Genomic DNA, 18,390 nt, shown 5'->3' on the forward strand with positions numbered 1-18,390 from the left:
CCACCCCTGCATGAACATATGAATCGAGGACACAAACAATAAAATAAAGGTTATGCAATTAATTTCTCCCCAGCATTAAGCAGCCCTTGTATAGGTTAATTTACTCCAGCATCATACCGCAGAGCACAGTACTTAGCACGCCAGCACTTCAAACTATAGACAAAGCCCAGTTATCAAGTGCCTCGGAGCGTCGAGATGAAGTGTTGCTAAACTGGTGCATGGAGGTAATTTTCTGCTCTTCTTGTTCCAGCAATGACTGGCGTGACTTGCTTTCCTCCTGTGAAACCTGCTGCCAAACCTCCCAGCTCTAGTTCAGAGCAGGCTTTGGGCTTTTATTTTTCAAATGAGCTCTTGCTTTTTCTTTTTTCGGCGTGGCTGCGCCTCCCTAGCATCTTGATTGCTAAGAGTTATAGATTCATAGGCAGATCCAGAGGTTTGAAAAGCGGAGTGAAGACGGGGAGGCGCACCATCTCATATCACACAACATATTCTTCTCCAGTTAAAAAGACACTAAAGGCTTTTCCAATAGGCGAGGGGCCTAGGGCGGGGCTGTTCAGGGTAAGATGGAAGCAAAAACTAATAGGACATGAGTTAAAAATGAGTCTCAGGGCTGCAAAACAGCAGAATGGCGGAAGAAAGCTGAGCTCGATTGGTGGACCATCAAGAGGGTTACAAAGAAGAGAAGGTCATTAATATGATGAGTTTAGAAAGGGACCAGGAAGATTACAAGGGGCCATAAGGTCAATTAACTCCTTCAGCACTGCTCGACTGCCAGGAAGCTGGTGTTAAACTTTGGTTGAAAGAGGAATCAAAGGAGGGTGCAAGTGCACCAGTGAACCCCCCCCCCCCCCTTGATCTACCCTTGGACCCTTGGAGGGGCTTGGGGGAGCAGTTTATATGCCAAACTCCAGAAGGTGGAGGGGGTCCATCCTTTAAAAAGCTCCTGTTTCAACAACATGGACTTTTACTTCATGTGCATTGTTAGACATCCAAATAGACAAGGAAAAAAAAAAGAGGCTATAAACAGAAGTATAAATTGAGCCGCTGGGTTAAAAACACATGGCAAAAATGACCACAAGAAACTTCTTACTTGCAGTGTTAAGACTGTAGGAGTTTCTTACTTATCTACCTGTCTACCTCAAATTAAATACTCAGTTAATATTTGCACAGCATTGTGAAGACAGAGGTTTTAGGTGGTGGCCTTCAGACACACTTTCTCATTCAGAAGAAAGTTGCTTTTCTTTGCTGTGGCCCTCTGACTCGGTGCAGCACAATGAAAAACGCCTCCCGTTTGCAACGAGATTTAACACGCGAGCGAGTGAGAGCCTTAGCATCGGTCCTGACAATTCGACTCCCAGGGCTCGGAAATCACAAGTCAAACATACAATAATTGTTGGGAGACTGCCGAACACATCGTGCCGTGTATGGGCATCTCGAGGCTTTGATCTGCAAGCACCAGGGCTTGATTCTTACTTGTGTTTCTGAATGCTGCTGTTTCCCCAGCCAGGAGCCGGGTCTTCGGACCAAAGGCTTGCAATCAAACGGAGAGCCGGCAGTCCTGAGATATTCCCACCGCTCCCTTTCTAAGACATCCTCTAAGGATTCGGTCCTTGGGCATGCTTGGACCCTTCACTGCTTCTGGAGACGGGGGGGATAGAGGCCCTTTGGAGGGCACGGCATCACAGCTGCAACAGCCTTAAATCAGCATTATCTCCCACTCTTGTGGGCTGCAAAAAAGCCACCGCCACCAGCGACACAGGAGGGAGTCAGAGACGTTATCTTCCCCTGCCGGCAGCGAACTTGCCATGGCCTGGCAGATCTTTCTTATTAAGCGATCATCAAGAGCCGATAGGAATTGGTGGCAGGAAACGGAGCACAATGCATTCATCAGAAAACACCACTAGAGCAGGCATCCGATACGAGCCACTTGACATTTCAGGAAATTAAGCTGCCCTGCGGTGCCAGCTTATAAGTTCACCAAGACCTGAGAGGAAGCTCTTCAGAGACCTGCTGCACTTTTATTTCCGATGCCGTCACCATTTGGGCTAAGGGAAGGCCGCGGTTTTGCCCTTTTGACCACAGAGATGCTTCCTCCCTTCCTTCCTGCTGTGCTCCCACCCAGCACTTCTGTTTGCCCTGCTCCACAGGAAGGGGTGCGGGGCCCAGGAGCTTGCAAGTGCAATGGCAGGAGTGTTTCTGAGACAGCCACTATGTCATGGGGTGAGACAGGCACCCGAGGGGCGAACGGGCAAGGAATGGGCTGGAACGGGCACTGCAGGTTGAAGGAGATGCTGGCTCCAGTCTCCCGACAACGGGAGGATGTTCTCTCAGCCCGTTGCACAAGAGGCAAATCGGTATCACGAAGCTTTGCTGGCAGAGCAAGGCAGCTGCCTTGCTACAGTTCCAGATGCAAGAATGCAAACACCTGCCTCAGTCAACCTGGCTATAAAATGGGTACCTGATTATACAGCCTGAGAAGTCAAAGACAACCAGCCACCTCCCTGCCTTGTACGACAAGGTAGTGGAAGCCGGCACATCCCAAAGACTTCGTTTGATGTGGCCGATATTTGACTTTAGTTGATAGTCCAGAAGACTGCATTTCTCCGTGTCCCGTCCACAAAGTGAATTGCCTGCAACAAACACGCTTGTTCCTTGTCGAGGACAGGTTGGAAAGAGGGAGGCTGCACTATAGCCCTCGCGGGGTCTCAGCACAAGGCTCCTTTCCTCCTTTCAGCTGCCACCTTTGAGCTGAGAAAAGACACGCGGAGGTCGCAGTTTGGTCTAGGGGAGATGGGACTGGGTTCCTTGGCTCTGCTCCTGACCACCCGCACGGCTTCGGGCGAGGAAGGCCAAGGCTGAGAGGAGAAGAAAAGGGCCTGGGTAGGGAACTGGCTTGCTCAAAGCCACACACCAGCTGGAAATAAAACCACAGCCTCCTCACTGCTGAATACCTGACACACCTGCCCATGTTGCCTACCAAGGACTGGACTGGCATGACCCACTCATGGCACTGCACCGACATTTCCCTCAAGTGACTATGGGACACCAGGAGGAAACAACGAAAATGGTTGTGGGGCTGGGGGACAGGACTGGTGAGGAGAGGCCGAGGGAACTGGGCTGATTGAGTCTGCAGAAGAGAAGACCGAGGGGGATTGAATAGCAGCCTTCACCTCCCTGCAGGGGAGCTGCAAAGAGGATGGAGCTGGGCTGGGCTCAGTGGGAGCAGATGACAGAAGGAGCAATGGGCTCAAGCTGCAGCAAGGGAAGTTGAGGTTGGATATTAGGGAAAACTCTCTCACCAGGAGGGTGGTGAAGCACTGGAGCAGGTTACCCAGAGACGTGCTGGACTGTCCGTCCTTGGAGGTGTTGAAGACCCAGGTAGACAAAGCCTTGGCTGGGATGATGTGGTTGGGACTGGTCCTGCTTGGAGCAGGGGGGTGGACTGGATGTGATCTCTGGAGGTCCCTTCCCACCTGAATTTTCTCTGACTATATGAACCTGGCCTAGATTTTAACTGCGGACCCCAAAGTTGCCCTGTGCCCTTGTCGATCACCCCATTGCCCTCTCATCAACGGGGAAAAGCTGTTCCAGCTGCTCCATCGTTTGCAATACATTTGGTGAAGGAAGGTGAGCCTTGGTAAAACAATTAAATTAACACCTGAAAAATTCAGCTCCATGCAGGCATGGCCGTGTTACTGTTTCCATTTCATTGTAGGGATGGGATCCTGCTTTTCGGGAGAACAATAGAAAATGGCCACAAACATTTCACAAATACAGCCTCAGTCCCTGCAGACCGGCCCAGACACGCTGGGTGGCAGCAATAAAACACGTGTGTGCTTGCATACACACACACACACAGTTAGCAATTTGGCTGAAGCTTGGCAGGATGATTTGGGCAAGACTTTTGCTTTCCAAAGACTGCAAAAATTAGCTCTCATCAAAGCCGTTGTTTCCTCTACCGCTGTCAGCAGGGAGCAAAGGAGCCTTTCCCCAAGTGGGCTGTGGTTTTTAGCATGGAAAAGAAGGGCCAGCTGTGCACGGCTGTCCCCAGAAATCAGATAGGCATACTTCCCAAGGTCCCTGGATGAGGTCCCTTCCAACCCTAATTTTCTATGATGCTGGGGTGGAGAAGAGGAGGAGGGTTGTGCTGTGAACACACCGACAAGGATCTCCATCCTCTAGCTGTTTTAATCCTTCAGCTCCGGGCACCTTCGAGATCTTTCAAGCTTGCTCTTAGATACCTTCCCATCTACCTGCTCATACTGTGGTGGCCAAGCCGAAACCAAGAGACCCCGTCGGTCTCCTTGCATATACCCCTGACACTTAGGACAAGACGTGCTCTTCTTCATCTCCTGCTCCACGGTGTCCCAGAAAGCCTCTGCCGCATTTCACCCCAGAAACGGTCGCATTGGTGGGTGGGGTGAAATGCAAGTTTCAGGCCTCTGCGAATTTTATAGAAGGTGGGCTGGAAGGGACCTCCGGAGGTCATGACTAGTCCAATCCCCTGCTACAGGCAGGATCGCCCCTATCTAAACCATCCCAGACACATCCTTGCCTAAGCTATTACTACAACTACACAAATCCACCCTGACACAACCACAAGACATAAGGCCCTATCATGTCACAGGTAAAGCAGGCAGACAACGGCAGCCAATGTCCTACTGCTATGAGGACTGTTAAAATACATCTGAGAGATCCTAGGAAGGCAGCCACAGCACCTGCTACCAAAGAAGGCAAAAGTCCCCACAGTCCCCATTTATCCACATGTGCCTCAGTGCTTGCTGCCATGCATGGGAAAAAAATCCCCATAAAAACGTGCAAAGCCATCCCCTTATCCCCCTTTAAATCCTTCTTCAGCACCACCCCCTGCTGCAATGCAGAGATCGCTCCCATGCAGCGTGGGCTGGACAAGCAACGAGCCATGGGCTTGGATTTTCTTCTGCACCCTATTTGTCATCATTGCAAATCAGGGGCAAGAGGCCGTCATTCAGATCTGGTACCGTTCTGCCCTCCCTTTGCACTCGATGCAAGCAGCTCCTGTTCTCAGGGACTGCCATTTGGCCTGCCCCTTGGCCCTGCTTCTCCTCTTTCTCACGCCTCTCCTCACCCCCAGGATATCCCATGCAGAATCTACCCCGCAACAGGAAAGGATGCTCTTGTGACTAAGACAGGCTATGGGTCACAAGATTTCAGGTCTCACTGCAAGTCACTTCAGCTCCCCGGGTCTGGGTTTAGCCCATCTATTAACTAGAAATGCACAGGCCGGCTAGCCTTTCTGAGCCCCCAGGACATGCATGGACCTGAAGGACTACCTAAGTGCTGCTTTTGCATTAAAGCCTAGATCTTCCCCCTCTGCTCTGCAGACACATGATCAGGATCGGGTGGGATGTCCTAATGAGAAAGCAATTTGCAGACAAAGCTGCCTGCTCTCATCCACCCTTAGGTTTCCAGAGCATTTACCTTGGCGTTACAAAGCCAATTTGGGGCCCTTTTCTCTGCCTGTGTGCAATGGTCTGAGTCTGACTAGATCAGTGATTCCCAACCAGGGTGCAGGAGCATCTTGGGTTGCTGCAAGATGCTTCTAAAGGTGCCAGAGATAGCACCCAATTTCAGCTGGGTGTGTGAGCCCCATCCTGATGGGGGGAGCTGTCGCCATTGGGATAGAGCATCTTGTCAGCATTAATGAACACCTCCTCACAAGGTAGGGAAGGGCAATTGTGCAAATGCCCACACAGGTGTGCAAATGCCCACACACAATTCACAAGCTTAATCCAGACACTTCAAATAGGAATCCAAAGCATCACCACCATTTCTGACCTGGGGTTTGCAGAGGTCTTGCTGAGTTACCTGGATGAAAATAATTGCTCTATTATCTTTCCATAATGAAAAAAAAAAGGCAGGTGAAAGCTCACAGCTGGCATTTTCTGAGGGTTGCCTCAAGTCTAACGAGGAGGTCCTTCAGTCCAAAAAGTTTGAGAGGCACTGGACTGGATGGGAAGGATGCTGTGAAATAGCAATAAGGGAAGGAGCTCTATAGTGTCTCCCAGATGTCTTTTCCTACGTGGGTATTTCATGTTGAGGACACAGCTCAGCGGCTGGATGATGGATAGGAGCTTCTGCAGTGGGCTCTATTTTGGGTGCTTTCCACCCCAGGAAGCATTTAGGTAGCTCAGCTGAGATACTACTGAGATTCCCAGTTTGGGGAAACCCTCGGCGATAGCAAAAGGGGGAGGAAAATGGAGGAAGCTGTTGGAGGGTTCGGCTTGGCGTCTCAACCCTTCACCCAAAATAACAGGGTTGTGGCATGTGGGACCCTACCCCTACCCGGAGCGCCAGTAAATGCCCCGACCTTCCTGCCGTGCATTCATCGCTGTCAGCACGCTGGACTGGACATGGAGCCGCGCGCGGCACCCCGCCCTGATCAAACATGGGGCATGCTTGGCACGTCACCTCCTCAGGGCAAGGTCACCAGGACCGACGGAGGATTCCTCGCCTGCCATCTCTGCAGCGGTATGCAGGGGAACACGATCCTGCTTGGAGCACGGCCTGACCTGCAGGGTCCCTGCAGATGTCTTCCTTGGGGAGATCCTGCCGAGAAGACGATGGGGTCACCCCCAAAAGCTCCCATGCTGGGTTTGGCAAGCCGGCCGAGGATGAGGGTAGTGCAGCAGCAGCTCTTGAGGCTGCAAAATGGGGTGTTTCTGCCCCAAGAGCAGAGAGAAACACTGTGGAAGAGGTGCGGTAAGATAAATGAGGGTCAGAAGGGACCTTGGCTAGTCCAATCCCCTGCTCCAAGCAGGACCAGCCCCAAATACATCATCCCAGACAAGGCTTGGTCTACCCAGGTCTTCAAAACCTCCAAGGATGGAGATGCCACCACCTCTCTGGGTCACCTGCTCTGGTGTTTTACCACCCTCCTAGTGAGAAAGTTTTTCCTAACATCCAATCTAAATGAGCTGACTCTAGCAAACTGAAGTGATGGCGCGCTGGACCAGTGGGCTTGCTCCAGCCCTTTCTGAGCCACCCTTACCCCAAAGATGCCCTGATCGCAGCCAAAATAGCTCATCCGGCCTGCGGCACGGGTGCTTGGCTGAGCTGGAGAGAGCTGAGCAGATGCCCAAAGTGATGACAGGCAGCTCGTTGCCTCTTCTCTAGGCCTTGAAGTCCCATCAGTAAAATGGAGACAATTGTCCTTCCCTACCCTGCAAGGAGGCGTTCATTAATGCTGACGAGATGCTCTATCCCAATGGCGACGGCTCCCCGCAATCAGGATGGGGTTCACACACCCAGCTGAAATGTCTCTCGTGTCTTTTCCTTCCGGTTGTTGGGTTTTGGGTGGGGTCTGCCACAAAGACAGACCGCAAGAAATGGAGGGGGCACAAGACCATAGCTATGCATGGTCTTGGCTTCTGCATGGACTCTGCCTGCCCCGGGAATGGGAGTCCAGCTGGGGTGGGGGCTCCATGGAGGGGCTGGACTGCACCCGTGGGGCTGGGGGACTTGGGGGGTTGTTTGCCCACTTTCCTATGTGGATGCTGTCTTTGCAAAGTGAAGCCTGCAGGAAGGGGTAGTCGGCTATGGGTCGGCTGACGCCTGCCTCCCTGCACAAACCTTGAATTCACAGGGCTCTCAGTCAGCGCTGGGGGCGAGAGGCTCCTACTGCAATGATCTGCTCTCTAGCTGGGGCCCTACCAGAGCAAGGCCTTCTGGGGAGCTTGAGCCCCTGACAAAAATAACAACCTATTACATTCCCTGTTAAGATATGGGAATTGCCACGAGCCGATCTACCCATGGCCAAGTAATCCCGGCTCCTGCTACTGGCACTAATCAATGCCCAAGCATTCAGGGAAGCTGCAGGCAACCCCCACTGTCCACCCCAAAGTTTGCAAATTCCCTTGTCTTCTACTGCAGGAGCTCAACCTACAGCTAGAAGTCACTCCGTGCTCTGGAGATGGTCAGTCTTGTCCGGACCGCATGTGCCTCAGTTGCCCCAGAGGCAGGGTGAGTCTCCCCGTACCTAGTTCCCCCCCATACTTTTGCAGGGCACTTTGAAAAGTAGCACTGAGAAGTGCTAGGTAGCTAACCAGCATGCTTTTGTATTGTCTCCACATGCCCAAAACAACCTCAAGTTTTACATGTTCTCTTCCCTTTTCTTAGCTCACACCTCCCCTTCCTACGCCTGGAATATAAGGAGGCAGTAAAAAAAAATGCATCATCCATTGGTCATCCAACTTCCCCATCAATGATTTGCCTCCAAATTCCCTTTTCCAAAGTCTCCACGCCCTTTTGGCAAGGCAAAAGGCAACTCTCAGCGATTCTCTGTTTGCATTTCAGAAAGGGATATACAGCCCAGAGCCAATGAAAGGTGATTTATGATGAAAAGACTGACTACTTGAGTTCACCACGGCCACGAGAGAATCAACCAACTGCTCCAATGCCGGTCATGGTCCTCTGAGTTGCATCTTCCCATCCGTGAACCGACTGCCCAGAGGAGCTTTCCATCTATTGACACCTCTGTGAAATCCTATGAAATATGAACTTTCATTTCTACCCAGGAGAAGTTTTACAATGTTTTCTCCAATGCCTCATGAAGGGTTTGTGCCTGAAAGCTTGCAATTAAAGACTTTATTTTGCAAAAATCTTGTTGGTCTAATAAAAGATATCATCTCTATACGAGTCCTGATTGCATCTTCCCATCCTGACATTCAAAGCAGCTAAGGAAGTGCAAGTCTAGCCGTCACCAAGAAGCTCCCTCTCACACCGATCCTTCTCTTTTCAAGTTAATTTACCCACCAGCTGCCTGTTCTTGCTTCATGTTTAACAACTAGGCAGTGTAAACCGTGTTTTCACTGGAAACCGAACTGGCCCAGGTAGACTTGGCAGGGTCCCAAGCCCAACCTGGTTCATGGGACTGTCTCATCTTGGGAGCATCGTTGCTCCCACGATTCCAGCCGTCGTGGGAAAACACAAACTCTTCATGGCCTGGAAGCAAATCAAATGGCTTTAGACCAACTCAGGTGAAATCCTGGCTTCACTGGAGCCAGTGGGAGTGCTCCCACCCATTTCAGCAGGGCAAGATTTGCACCCCAGCTCCCTCCGAGCTTCCTTGGTGCACCTTGTCTACACCAGGGACGTGGTGCTATGAGACCTAAGGTGTGCCCTTCCACCGGTTGTACTCATCTGGCACGGACCCCTGTGTTTCTGAGTGACCTGATCCACTTTAATGAACCCTTTCTTGCAAACAGGGGTAAGCAAAGTGGAATAAAGCTGAAAGAGGAGCATCTAAGGAAGGGACACATTGGCTGCAAAGAGACAGAGCTTTCCTATGCAGACAAGGGATCAGAAATGTCCATCTCCAGCATCTAAGAGCTCCAGGACAGCCCCAAGATGGATGATGGTTATTCCCCTTTAAGCAAACAAAATTACGCTTCGCTGGCAGGTCTGACTGGCTGCTGGAAAGTCGTCTGTCAAGTCCTCTTGGCTCATGATGTCTTTCTTTTGCCCTCCCATTGCATCAAAGGGATCTCTGGTCCTGACACAGATCTGGGGCTACAGTAAATGACCCGCCAGAGGCAGCGGGAGCCATCACAACAAGCTATTTCTTCACCCACCCGCAGCATGCCTGCTCTGCTGTGCCACCCAGTGCCGGTTGAAAGCTTCTACAGGAAAGAAAAAACCCCCAATCTTAATGCCATACATATTCAAAGTCCCTTTGATTTGGGATCCAAGCCCTGAGGGGAGATTTTGCTCACCCTCCCAACCTCTGCAGAGAGCAGCCTGACCCCCCGCCTCCGCTGTAAATCTCACTCCGACCTGACACCCCGGCACCTGAAATGTCCTCAAGCCCCGCGTGACCTGCTAAATTGCAGAGACAGCCCTTGGGTACAAATTGCAGCTAAGAAAACAGGGAGAAAAATGCATTCAAGGAGAGAAGCAGAAAGGCTCCTTCACCCTTTCATTTTTGAACTTTCTCTTGTAGTGAAATGCTCTTGGCCGTAGCTTGTTGCAAGGGGGGGAGCAAGGTACGTTCCAGTCTTTCGAGCATATTGATTTCTTGACAGGCTCTGGCTAAATCATTAGCGTTAAAAGCACTCGTCTAAAAGACGCAGCAAAATAGACAAGGGCCTGAGTCTGATGCCCTGCACATGGGCACGGATGTGGAGTAAGACAATGGGAGTTTGGACAAGATAACAAGAGCTAGATAAATGGGAAGCTGGTTATAGTTTTGAGAAGTTAAAAAAAAATTGCCTAGGAAGTCTCTGAGCCCATGAGACATATCCAGGTATATTTATATATTAGTCCATGGAGTACATCCTGACCCTATAACACTCCAAGAGAGATCTGCTAGGGATTTCTACGGGCTAGGTCTTGGAGGGCAACGTTCACGGAGTACTGCCCAGGTGACACTATCCCTTCTCCACTCCCGCATCTTATTTGGAATAGCAGAGCAGCGGACAAATGACCAAAGCCACTTCAGAGGGCCATAAGGGAGTATATGGGACTGGTATGTAGTTTCCCAGGAGTTATCTAGGGTTAGCCACGTGGCTTGCTGTATGCTTCCTGCTTCTTGCAATTAGACTGGAGATGCTACGGCTGCGGCAGCAACAAGCAGAAAGGTTTTGCAGAGGGTTTCAGAGCTGTGCATCAAGAGGAGTGATTGCCGTGCGCAGTCAGGACCCAGCTGAGAGTCAGGCACATTTTGACCTGTGTAAAGGCTCCACACCCCCCCCCCCGAAAGGCCTGCCAGATCAGGACAATGATGGTTCAGGTCCCGACTAAATTTGAGGCATTTTGAACCAGTTTAGGATTGGGATTATCTTTACAAGCACTCTGCAGCCCCACCGAGGCTCTCATAGCATCACGTGCATGGCCTGGTTAGATGTAGTCCAACAGAGAAAGAACTTAGGGTGAAGTTACACGTGACATTTAAACCATACTAAGAGCACTTGCAATGCAAGAATCTGCTTGTTAAAGCTCATTAACTCATCCTTAGAGGATGTTAAAACCCAGCTAGACAAAGTCTTGGCTGGGATGATGTAGTTGGGGCTGGTCCCACTTGGAGCAGGGGGTTGGACTGGATGTGACCTCCTGAAGTCCTTCCAACCCTCATTTTCTGTGATTCAATGAATGCAGAGGACTTCTGGGACACGTTCCCTGCCCTCTCTGCAGGGCCTCTCACTAGCCCACAAGACACAGTCTTTATGCACCGAAGCACCGCTTAAGGACCCACGTGGGTGACATCCTCGGCACTTTAGACCTACACAGCTGCATGCACCTTGTCATGGTGGGCAGGCTGCCCCATGGCTGTGCAGGCGCTGGGATGCAACAGAACCACTCAGGCTCATGCACAACTGAACTTTGAGGTCAAAGAAAAACCATGCCAAGTGGAGAATATGGAGATCCATAGTTGAGCCTCACCCTGGTTTTGAACCTGCATCTCCTGCTTTCCAGCACAGTGCTGTCACCACTGGGCATGCATTGCCCAGAGCCTCCTCCAGCACTCCTCCTGCAGCTAGGAAGGGATCCAGGAGGAGAAGAGGAAGCCACAGCAGTGATGTGGAACTGCCCTGATGCCATTTCATTTACCTGTTTTACGCAATGACTATTAAATGCGAGGTGCAGAAGAACCACCGTGGGCAGAACCCAGGCACCGTGGGGCTGAGACCCCCAGGGAAGCACTAGTGGCAATGACATCCCCAGCTGCCTTGAGGTCTGAGCAGCGCTGCTTTGCAGCAGCTGAGCATCTGGCCTCATGCTCTCGATCCGGCAAAGGGGCTCCTGGCCTGATCAGACCCTGCACCCAGGCACCCCGCGGCACAAATGAACTCTGGCCTAAGCAAAAGCAAACAAAACACACATCCACCGGAGAACCATCACGCGCAGGGCAACAGGCAATTCAAACAAACACAGCACGAGCTGGCAAGGGCCTGGTATGCAAGATGTGTTGGGACTTGCTGCTGATAGCAGTTGCTTGCATGCAGCCATTCATAAGAAGCACAACAATTACTTTCTCAGGAAGGCGGTATTATGATGGTTTCTTTAAGCAGCCATGGGATCTCTAGCAACGGGATATCATTGCAGGGGAGGATACGGCTCTTAAACCCCACACAGCTCAGGGAGGGTGCTGGGAGCGACTGCTCTGTGGCAAAGCTGCACAGACAGGCTTGCCCCTCCTGAGCTCTGCTCCCCATCTGAAAGGAGATGGCACCAGTATCAGTCTTACCAGGAGGCTGATCTTTTCCATGCCAGGCAGAAGGTGGCATGGCTTTCTAAGTTGACAGCCCCCAACAGACCACTGGAGAAGCTCTGTGCAGCTGGTCTGGGCTGCAATGACAGCTCAGTGGTGCAAAAAAAATTTTAAAACCACATTAAAAAAAAAGATAGAGAGAGAGAGAGAGAGCAGCTTGGATGTGGGACAACCGTGGAATCGGCAAGGCACAAACATGGGGCGGTGTGGAGCCAGGGTGCACGGCCCAGGCTCGTCCACATCATGGGCATGAACTTGAGAGCGCTGGCCTTCAAAACCCCAGAGCAGAGCCAGATTCAAATGCGTCCGAACACAGCCCTCCCAATCGTGTCCGGTGCCGCTGTGGGTGTACGTGAGCCAGGGATGCCACCATCTGGTGATTACCAGGCAGGACTGCCCTGCGCTACCAGTCTTGGCTGAAGTCTAGGGGGTTTCTTCCTCCCTATGCCCATTGCATTTTAGGTAGGATCTTCTCACTGATCACCCTCCATGCGTGCAACCAGGTTTGTGACTCCTATTGCTTGCTTACATCCTCTCCCCACCCATGGGGAATGGAGCTAGGATAGAGCCACCCTTGTCCCCCTTGTGCCTAGTATTTATCTCCCAGAGATCATTTGAGCTGCCTCCACCCCGTGGACCCAAAAACAATGCTGACCATAAGATCCATCAAGCCCCACTATTGCCATGGGTTATTCATGTCACGCCTGCCCCCTCCCCATTACCTGGTGCCGTGCTGTTGTGGTATGTCTAATACACCGATCCTCAACCTGAGTGCTGCAGTACCCACGGGGGCAATGAGATGCTTTGAAAGGTGCCAGGGGGTCTCATGCAATATTAGGTGTGCAAACATCTATACACAAGTCACCAGATAACTCCTGATATTTCAAATGGGAATCCAGAAGGTCAAAACCATCCTGACCTGCTGTGGTCTTTGAGATATTTTTGCAACAGAAGAATTGCTCTAGTATTTTTCCATAGTCAAACAAACAAGTGAAAGCAAAGAGCTGGCATTTGCCAAAGGATGCCTTGAATTGAAAAGGTTTGAGAACCACGGGTTTAACCTCTCTGTCTTGGGATGAGTCAAAGGATCCTCCCCAAGCCACCCACCCTGCCTACATCACCTTGCTGCAGCAACCTAGAAGGATGGACAAGTAGGAGACCGACTGCCACCTAGAAGAACAAGAAAATGAGGGTCCTTCTAGGAATCAGGCCCACTACTTCTCTCTCCTTCTGTGCTAGACTCTAAATACAGACAATAGAGGCAGGAAACAGGATGCCGAAGAACCAGATTTTGGGGGGGGGAGATGAGGAGGGACTTATTGGGCTACACCCCACAGCACCCAAATAAATCATGACCAGTCTTCAAAGAAAGGAGGGAGCTGGTACGGGTACTCACTTGCTCAGAGACCTCTGGGGGAAGGTGAACTGGCCGATGCAGACACGGTCGACGTGGCTGAGAGGGATGCGCTGCACCTGGAGGCAGCTGAGCATGATGAAGTTGTATTTGCAGACCAGGAGGGCAGAGTCCGTGATCACCACGATCCGCTCCTTCTCGTTGTTCCAGTGATCCACCCTGGGGACGGCGTGGAGAGTTATCAGCTGCTGCCTGGACAGACATCAGCCCCGCGGTCCTCTTGGGAAGAGCAAAACGTTTCCACCACAGAGGACTGAGTCTCAGAGAAGGAGTTCAACTCATATCGGTATAAACTCCCACCAGAGACATCTAAAATGGCCCAGACGTGTCCACCCCAGTGCCTATCAATGAAGAGTCCCACAGCTTTACAGAGCACCTTGTGTGTATCCCTATTGCATCCAACCCTATTTGCTGCTATAAGACTTTTCTCATGTGGGAAAGAGCTTCTTTCCCTGCTTGGAACTAATAATTAGTTAAAACAGCAGCAGTCTCCTCCCTCACTTGGAAGCCCAATGATGCAGAGGTGTAAATCGCTGCATGACCTGCCGAATTGGTCCGCTGGCCTTTACCGAAAGAAGTGCCGTGACACTTTAATGCACATTAACCTAAGTTAATGCGCATTAAGGACATGTGTCTACACACGCGCACCCTGAATGCACATTCAAAATGGTGAATTTAGGCTAATCATACCTCAATTTGATACCTGCAAATGCACTAAATTCGATACCTACATTAAACACATGTGTAGATGCATTAAAGTACATTAACGCCATGTGTGTGGACTGACTTGGGACTAACTTTAGTCTCGAGTCAATCTGCACATAGTGTTAATGTGCTTTAACACCTGCATGTGTAGGCACCTGCCTAAACCTGCTCAATGTGCATTAAGCTAATGTGCATTAAGTTTAGATGCACTTAAATGCACGTGTAGACGTGCCCCTTGTGTCCATGAGTGGCAGTGCTAAGAGGCTCCGTTTCCCCCGTCCTTTTGCTTTTCTTTAAAGCAGCGATTCTCAACAGGGTGCCGTGACTTTCCCGGTCCTTTGCAACAGAAAGCTTGCTCTAGTATTTTTCCATTATAAAAAAATGAGTGAAAGCTCAGAGCTGGCATTTTCCAAGGGGGGCCTTGAGTCTACGAAGGTTGAGAACCACCACTTTAAAGCCTCGCAGAAAAGGGACTGGGTCTACAGCACTTCCCTGCTGATCCTTGTATGCGAACTAGGGAAAATCTCTATGCCCAGTTAATAAACCATCATTGAAGAATCTGCGTCCCAAGATGGGATCGGCTGAGTCCAGACAGCTCAATAAAAACTTGATTTTGTCTGCCCAAACAAAAGAGAGATGTGTGACAGGAATGAACTATCCTTAAAAAAAAAAAAAAGTCAGCATGCCAAATCAATTCAAAGCCTTTGTTAAAAAGGATGCACGTGCTGAGTGAAGGAGATGGCTTTGCTAATAAAGCGAGAGAGGTGCATCAGGCAGCGGGGCATCCTACGTGCATAGCAAATACTTCAAAACCCCACAGCCGACATGGCAGACAGCGCTCTGCAAGCTCCCGGCTCTGTCGTCTGCCATGAACTTGCAGGCAGTTAGGTACATGTTAGGCAGGGCGCAGATGAGCACAGGGAAAGTTGTGCTTCAAACCACCCTGGGCAGCATGGATTTCATGTTGTGGAGCGATTCTTTTTTCCAGTGCAAATTAAAGCTTTGACTCATAGACATCCAGCCAAGGGATACCACAAAAACACATCAGCTCAACGTCGTGATTATCCCAGGTTTAAATTGCAAAGAAAATTCAAAGGCTGAGGCAAAGTCCCGCACATTGCCACGGGAGGGCAATAGTGAACAAGTAACAGGCGGCTGCAGCCAGAAGCGTGCTGGATATGAAGTATTTAGCTGCACTTACTGAATCAGGATCCCTTGCCTCCCGCTATCCCTGAATGAAACCAACTCTCCATGCATCAAAGATGCAGGCTCGGGGACTGGGCTCTGATGTGAACAACTGTGAACACACAGACAATCCCCTTAGAGCAACAGAGCCAAGCCCCAAGTCTCTGCTCCTTGGACTTTCAGGAGCTCTGCTGACGGCAGATAACCTCCGCGGTCAGCTGAGATTGTCAGCTCATCCCGGGCAATCAGCAGAATGGATTCAGATGCATTTTGGCTAGAAAATAACTGTTCCTGTATTAGGACGAGTCTTTAAAACATGTAGTTAAGCATCAGACAGCGGTCGCAGGTCAAGGGCAGATGCTACTCTGAGCAGGCAATTGATCCAATGTAATGAATTCTTTGATTCAAGGTCTTTCAGAGAGAGGCTTAGGAGGTCAGTCTATTTTGCTTACTGAAGAGAAGGTTGCAAGGTGACGATCTCAGGAGAGGCATAAATACCTCCAGTGGGGGATTGGCAGACCAGGTTCTTTGGGTAAATCTGCTATCTTTTATTAGACCAAGTCAACTAGTTGGAAAATTGCAAGCTTTTGGGCACAAACATCCTTCGTCAGGCTGAGGAAGCATCTGCAGTTGGGATCCAGTGGGAGATGGCATTAGATACGAAAGGGCTCTGTAACTTGGCAAACTATAGCAACATCAGACCCAGTGGCTGGAAGGCAAAAAGCTGAGCAAATTCAAAGTGGAAATGAGACTCATTCTTTGTAAACCTGTCGGTGATCAATCAGTGGCTCAACTTAAGTAGGTCCATGGTAGATTCGCCAGCACTTCACGCCATGAAGACAAAACTGGAGGGCTTTTGGAAAGAGATGCATGAGTTGAACAACAGGTGATTCAGTCCATTGCAGCCATTCTTGCGGGGGAAACTACCGGCATCTGCTGTGAAGGAGGTCAGACTAGATCTCAGTGGTGCTTTCTGGCCTTAAAACCTCTGCAGACCTGTGCTGTTACTGTATATGATGCCTCTCTCTTCACATACGTCTGCCTTGGGATGCTACCCAATAAAGACCAGGAATTATCCAAGCAGGGTAGCCACATACTTTGCATCACAGGAAGCTCATGTGGAAAGTAAAGCGCTCAACTGTTTTCTGAGCCACGAGCCAGCTCAAATGCATGCTGGAAAACAAAGCATGTGTTTCCTGGATGTCACCCAGGCCCCAAAGCTATCAGATACCAGCATCCAAATGTACTCAGGACACTTCAGACTGAGCTTTTAGATGCCAAAGCAGCAGCAAGCCAGTGTGCTGGTCCTTGGGCTAGGAGAGGTGGAAAGAGCAGGAGGAGATGAGATTGAAGTGGGAGCTGATGGGGGTGTCTGGAAAATGGGAGCAATGTTCGAGGACCTCTCTAGGGGTGAGTCCCAGACAAGAAGTTAGAAGTCAAGAACAAGTGAGAAGGCAAGCACCCCATAGACACAGACACAAGAGATCGTAAAATCATAGAAAATTCAGGTTGGCAGGGACCTCAGGAGGTCACATCTAGTCCAACCCTCTGCTCCAAGCAGGACCAGCCCCAACTCCATCATCCCAGCCAAGGCTTGGTCTAGTCAAGTCTTAACAACCTCCAAGGATGGAGACTGCACTATCGCTCTGGGTGACCTGGTCCAGTGCTTCACCACCCTCCTCGTGGGAAAGTTTTCCCTACTGTCCAACCTAAACCCCCATTCCTGCAACTTGAGCCCATTGCTCCTTGTTCGTTAGAGGTCCACAGCTCAGCTGCATCCACGCAGCACACTGAAGAGGCACAGAAAGGTCAAGTCAGCTACCTGATGATGTCCAAAAAAAAAGATCACTGACCTCAGAAAAAGCCCAGCTGAGCCTCACAATACACGTGCGAGGGCAGAATCCAGCTGGTTGTACCTAGTGCATGAAGGATGTCTGCATGAGTGATGGACTGCGTGATGGGTCATGACTGCCACGCCAGGTAACGTTGGCTGGTGTGGGGCAGGGGCGGCTATTGATGCATGCAATGAGGCCTCTTGAATTGCACTCGTATCTTGGGGAAGACCCTCCCCTCCGTCAGCGCTGCACCCTGCAAGGCTGAGGAGTCAGGGAGGTAGCAAGGGTTGCAGCGCCCATCTGCCTAAGTCCCCAAAAGACTCCATTTGGCAGACGCTCTGCAGCCAGATCCCAGTCTGTGGCCACAAGGATCCATTTAGGGGCTTTGAGGGCAATGAGGTACAGATGCTAGGCTGGCTTTATGCCGTCCCACTGCACACAGGGCGCCCCCCACTCAGCTCAGCGCCCCCAGCCTCACCGCCTCTGCGTGTTGCAAGCATGGAGAGCTATGCAACAGGCCGTGCCCAGGATGGCACTGCACGCAGGGATGCACTCCAGTCCCAGCACACCTGAGACAGTGAAGGAATAAGGTAGCAACATGCACGAGCCCATTATAACAGGCTAGTTCAGGCTCCAGAGGCCCCGAGCAGTGAAACTCCTCATTCCCTACATTGCAGGAAACAGCTTTCAAATACCAAGGGGTGTTTTATGCCGACTGAAAAGCACTGCTGGCAACTCCTAACAGCTGCCAGTCATTACTGGGGAGATCATAGGGGAACCATTAGCATGGCAGGCTGCTGGAGGGATGGTTGCTCAGCTTTCTGAGGGCAACCAGACCCCTGGCACGGCCTTCAATTAACTGCCTGCCTGCCGTGGGGACAGGAGAGGGAGACAGGATGCATCACATGCTGCTCAGCATCACAGACGGGGAAAGGTGAGAGGGTTGTCTTTGAAACGCGGTGAGCAAGGAGCACGTGGTAAGGCCCCTGGGGCTTGGTTCAGCA

The 18,390-nt window shown here is 50.8% G+C and overlaps 1 protein-coding gene across 1 annotated transcript in view; it reads right to left on the bottom strand.

The window, feature by feature from the left end:
• TPRG1 (tumor protein p63 regulated 1) overlaps window positions 1-18,390 on the bottom strand; it is a 53,074-nt gene that overhangs the window by 23,223 nt on the left and 11,461 nt on the right. Inside the window, exon 3 of the mRNA XM_006022442.1 lies at window positions 13,644-13,820. Coding sequence (XP_006022504.1) covers window positions 13,644-13,820 — 177 coding nt within the window. The remainder of the gene's footprint in view (window positions 1-13,643; window positions 13,821-18,390) is intronic.

Source organism: Alligator sinensis, unplaced genomic scaffold (assembly GCF_000455745.1).
Source record: "Alligator sinensis unplaced genomic scaffold, ASM45574v1 scaffold301_1, whole genome shotgun sequence".
Lineage (NCBI taxonomy): Eukaryota > Metazoa > Chordata > Crocodylia > Alligatoridae > Alligator > Alligator sinensis.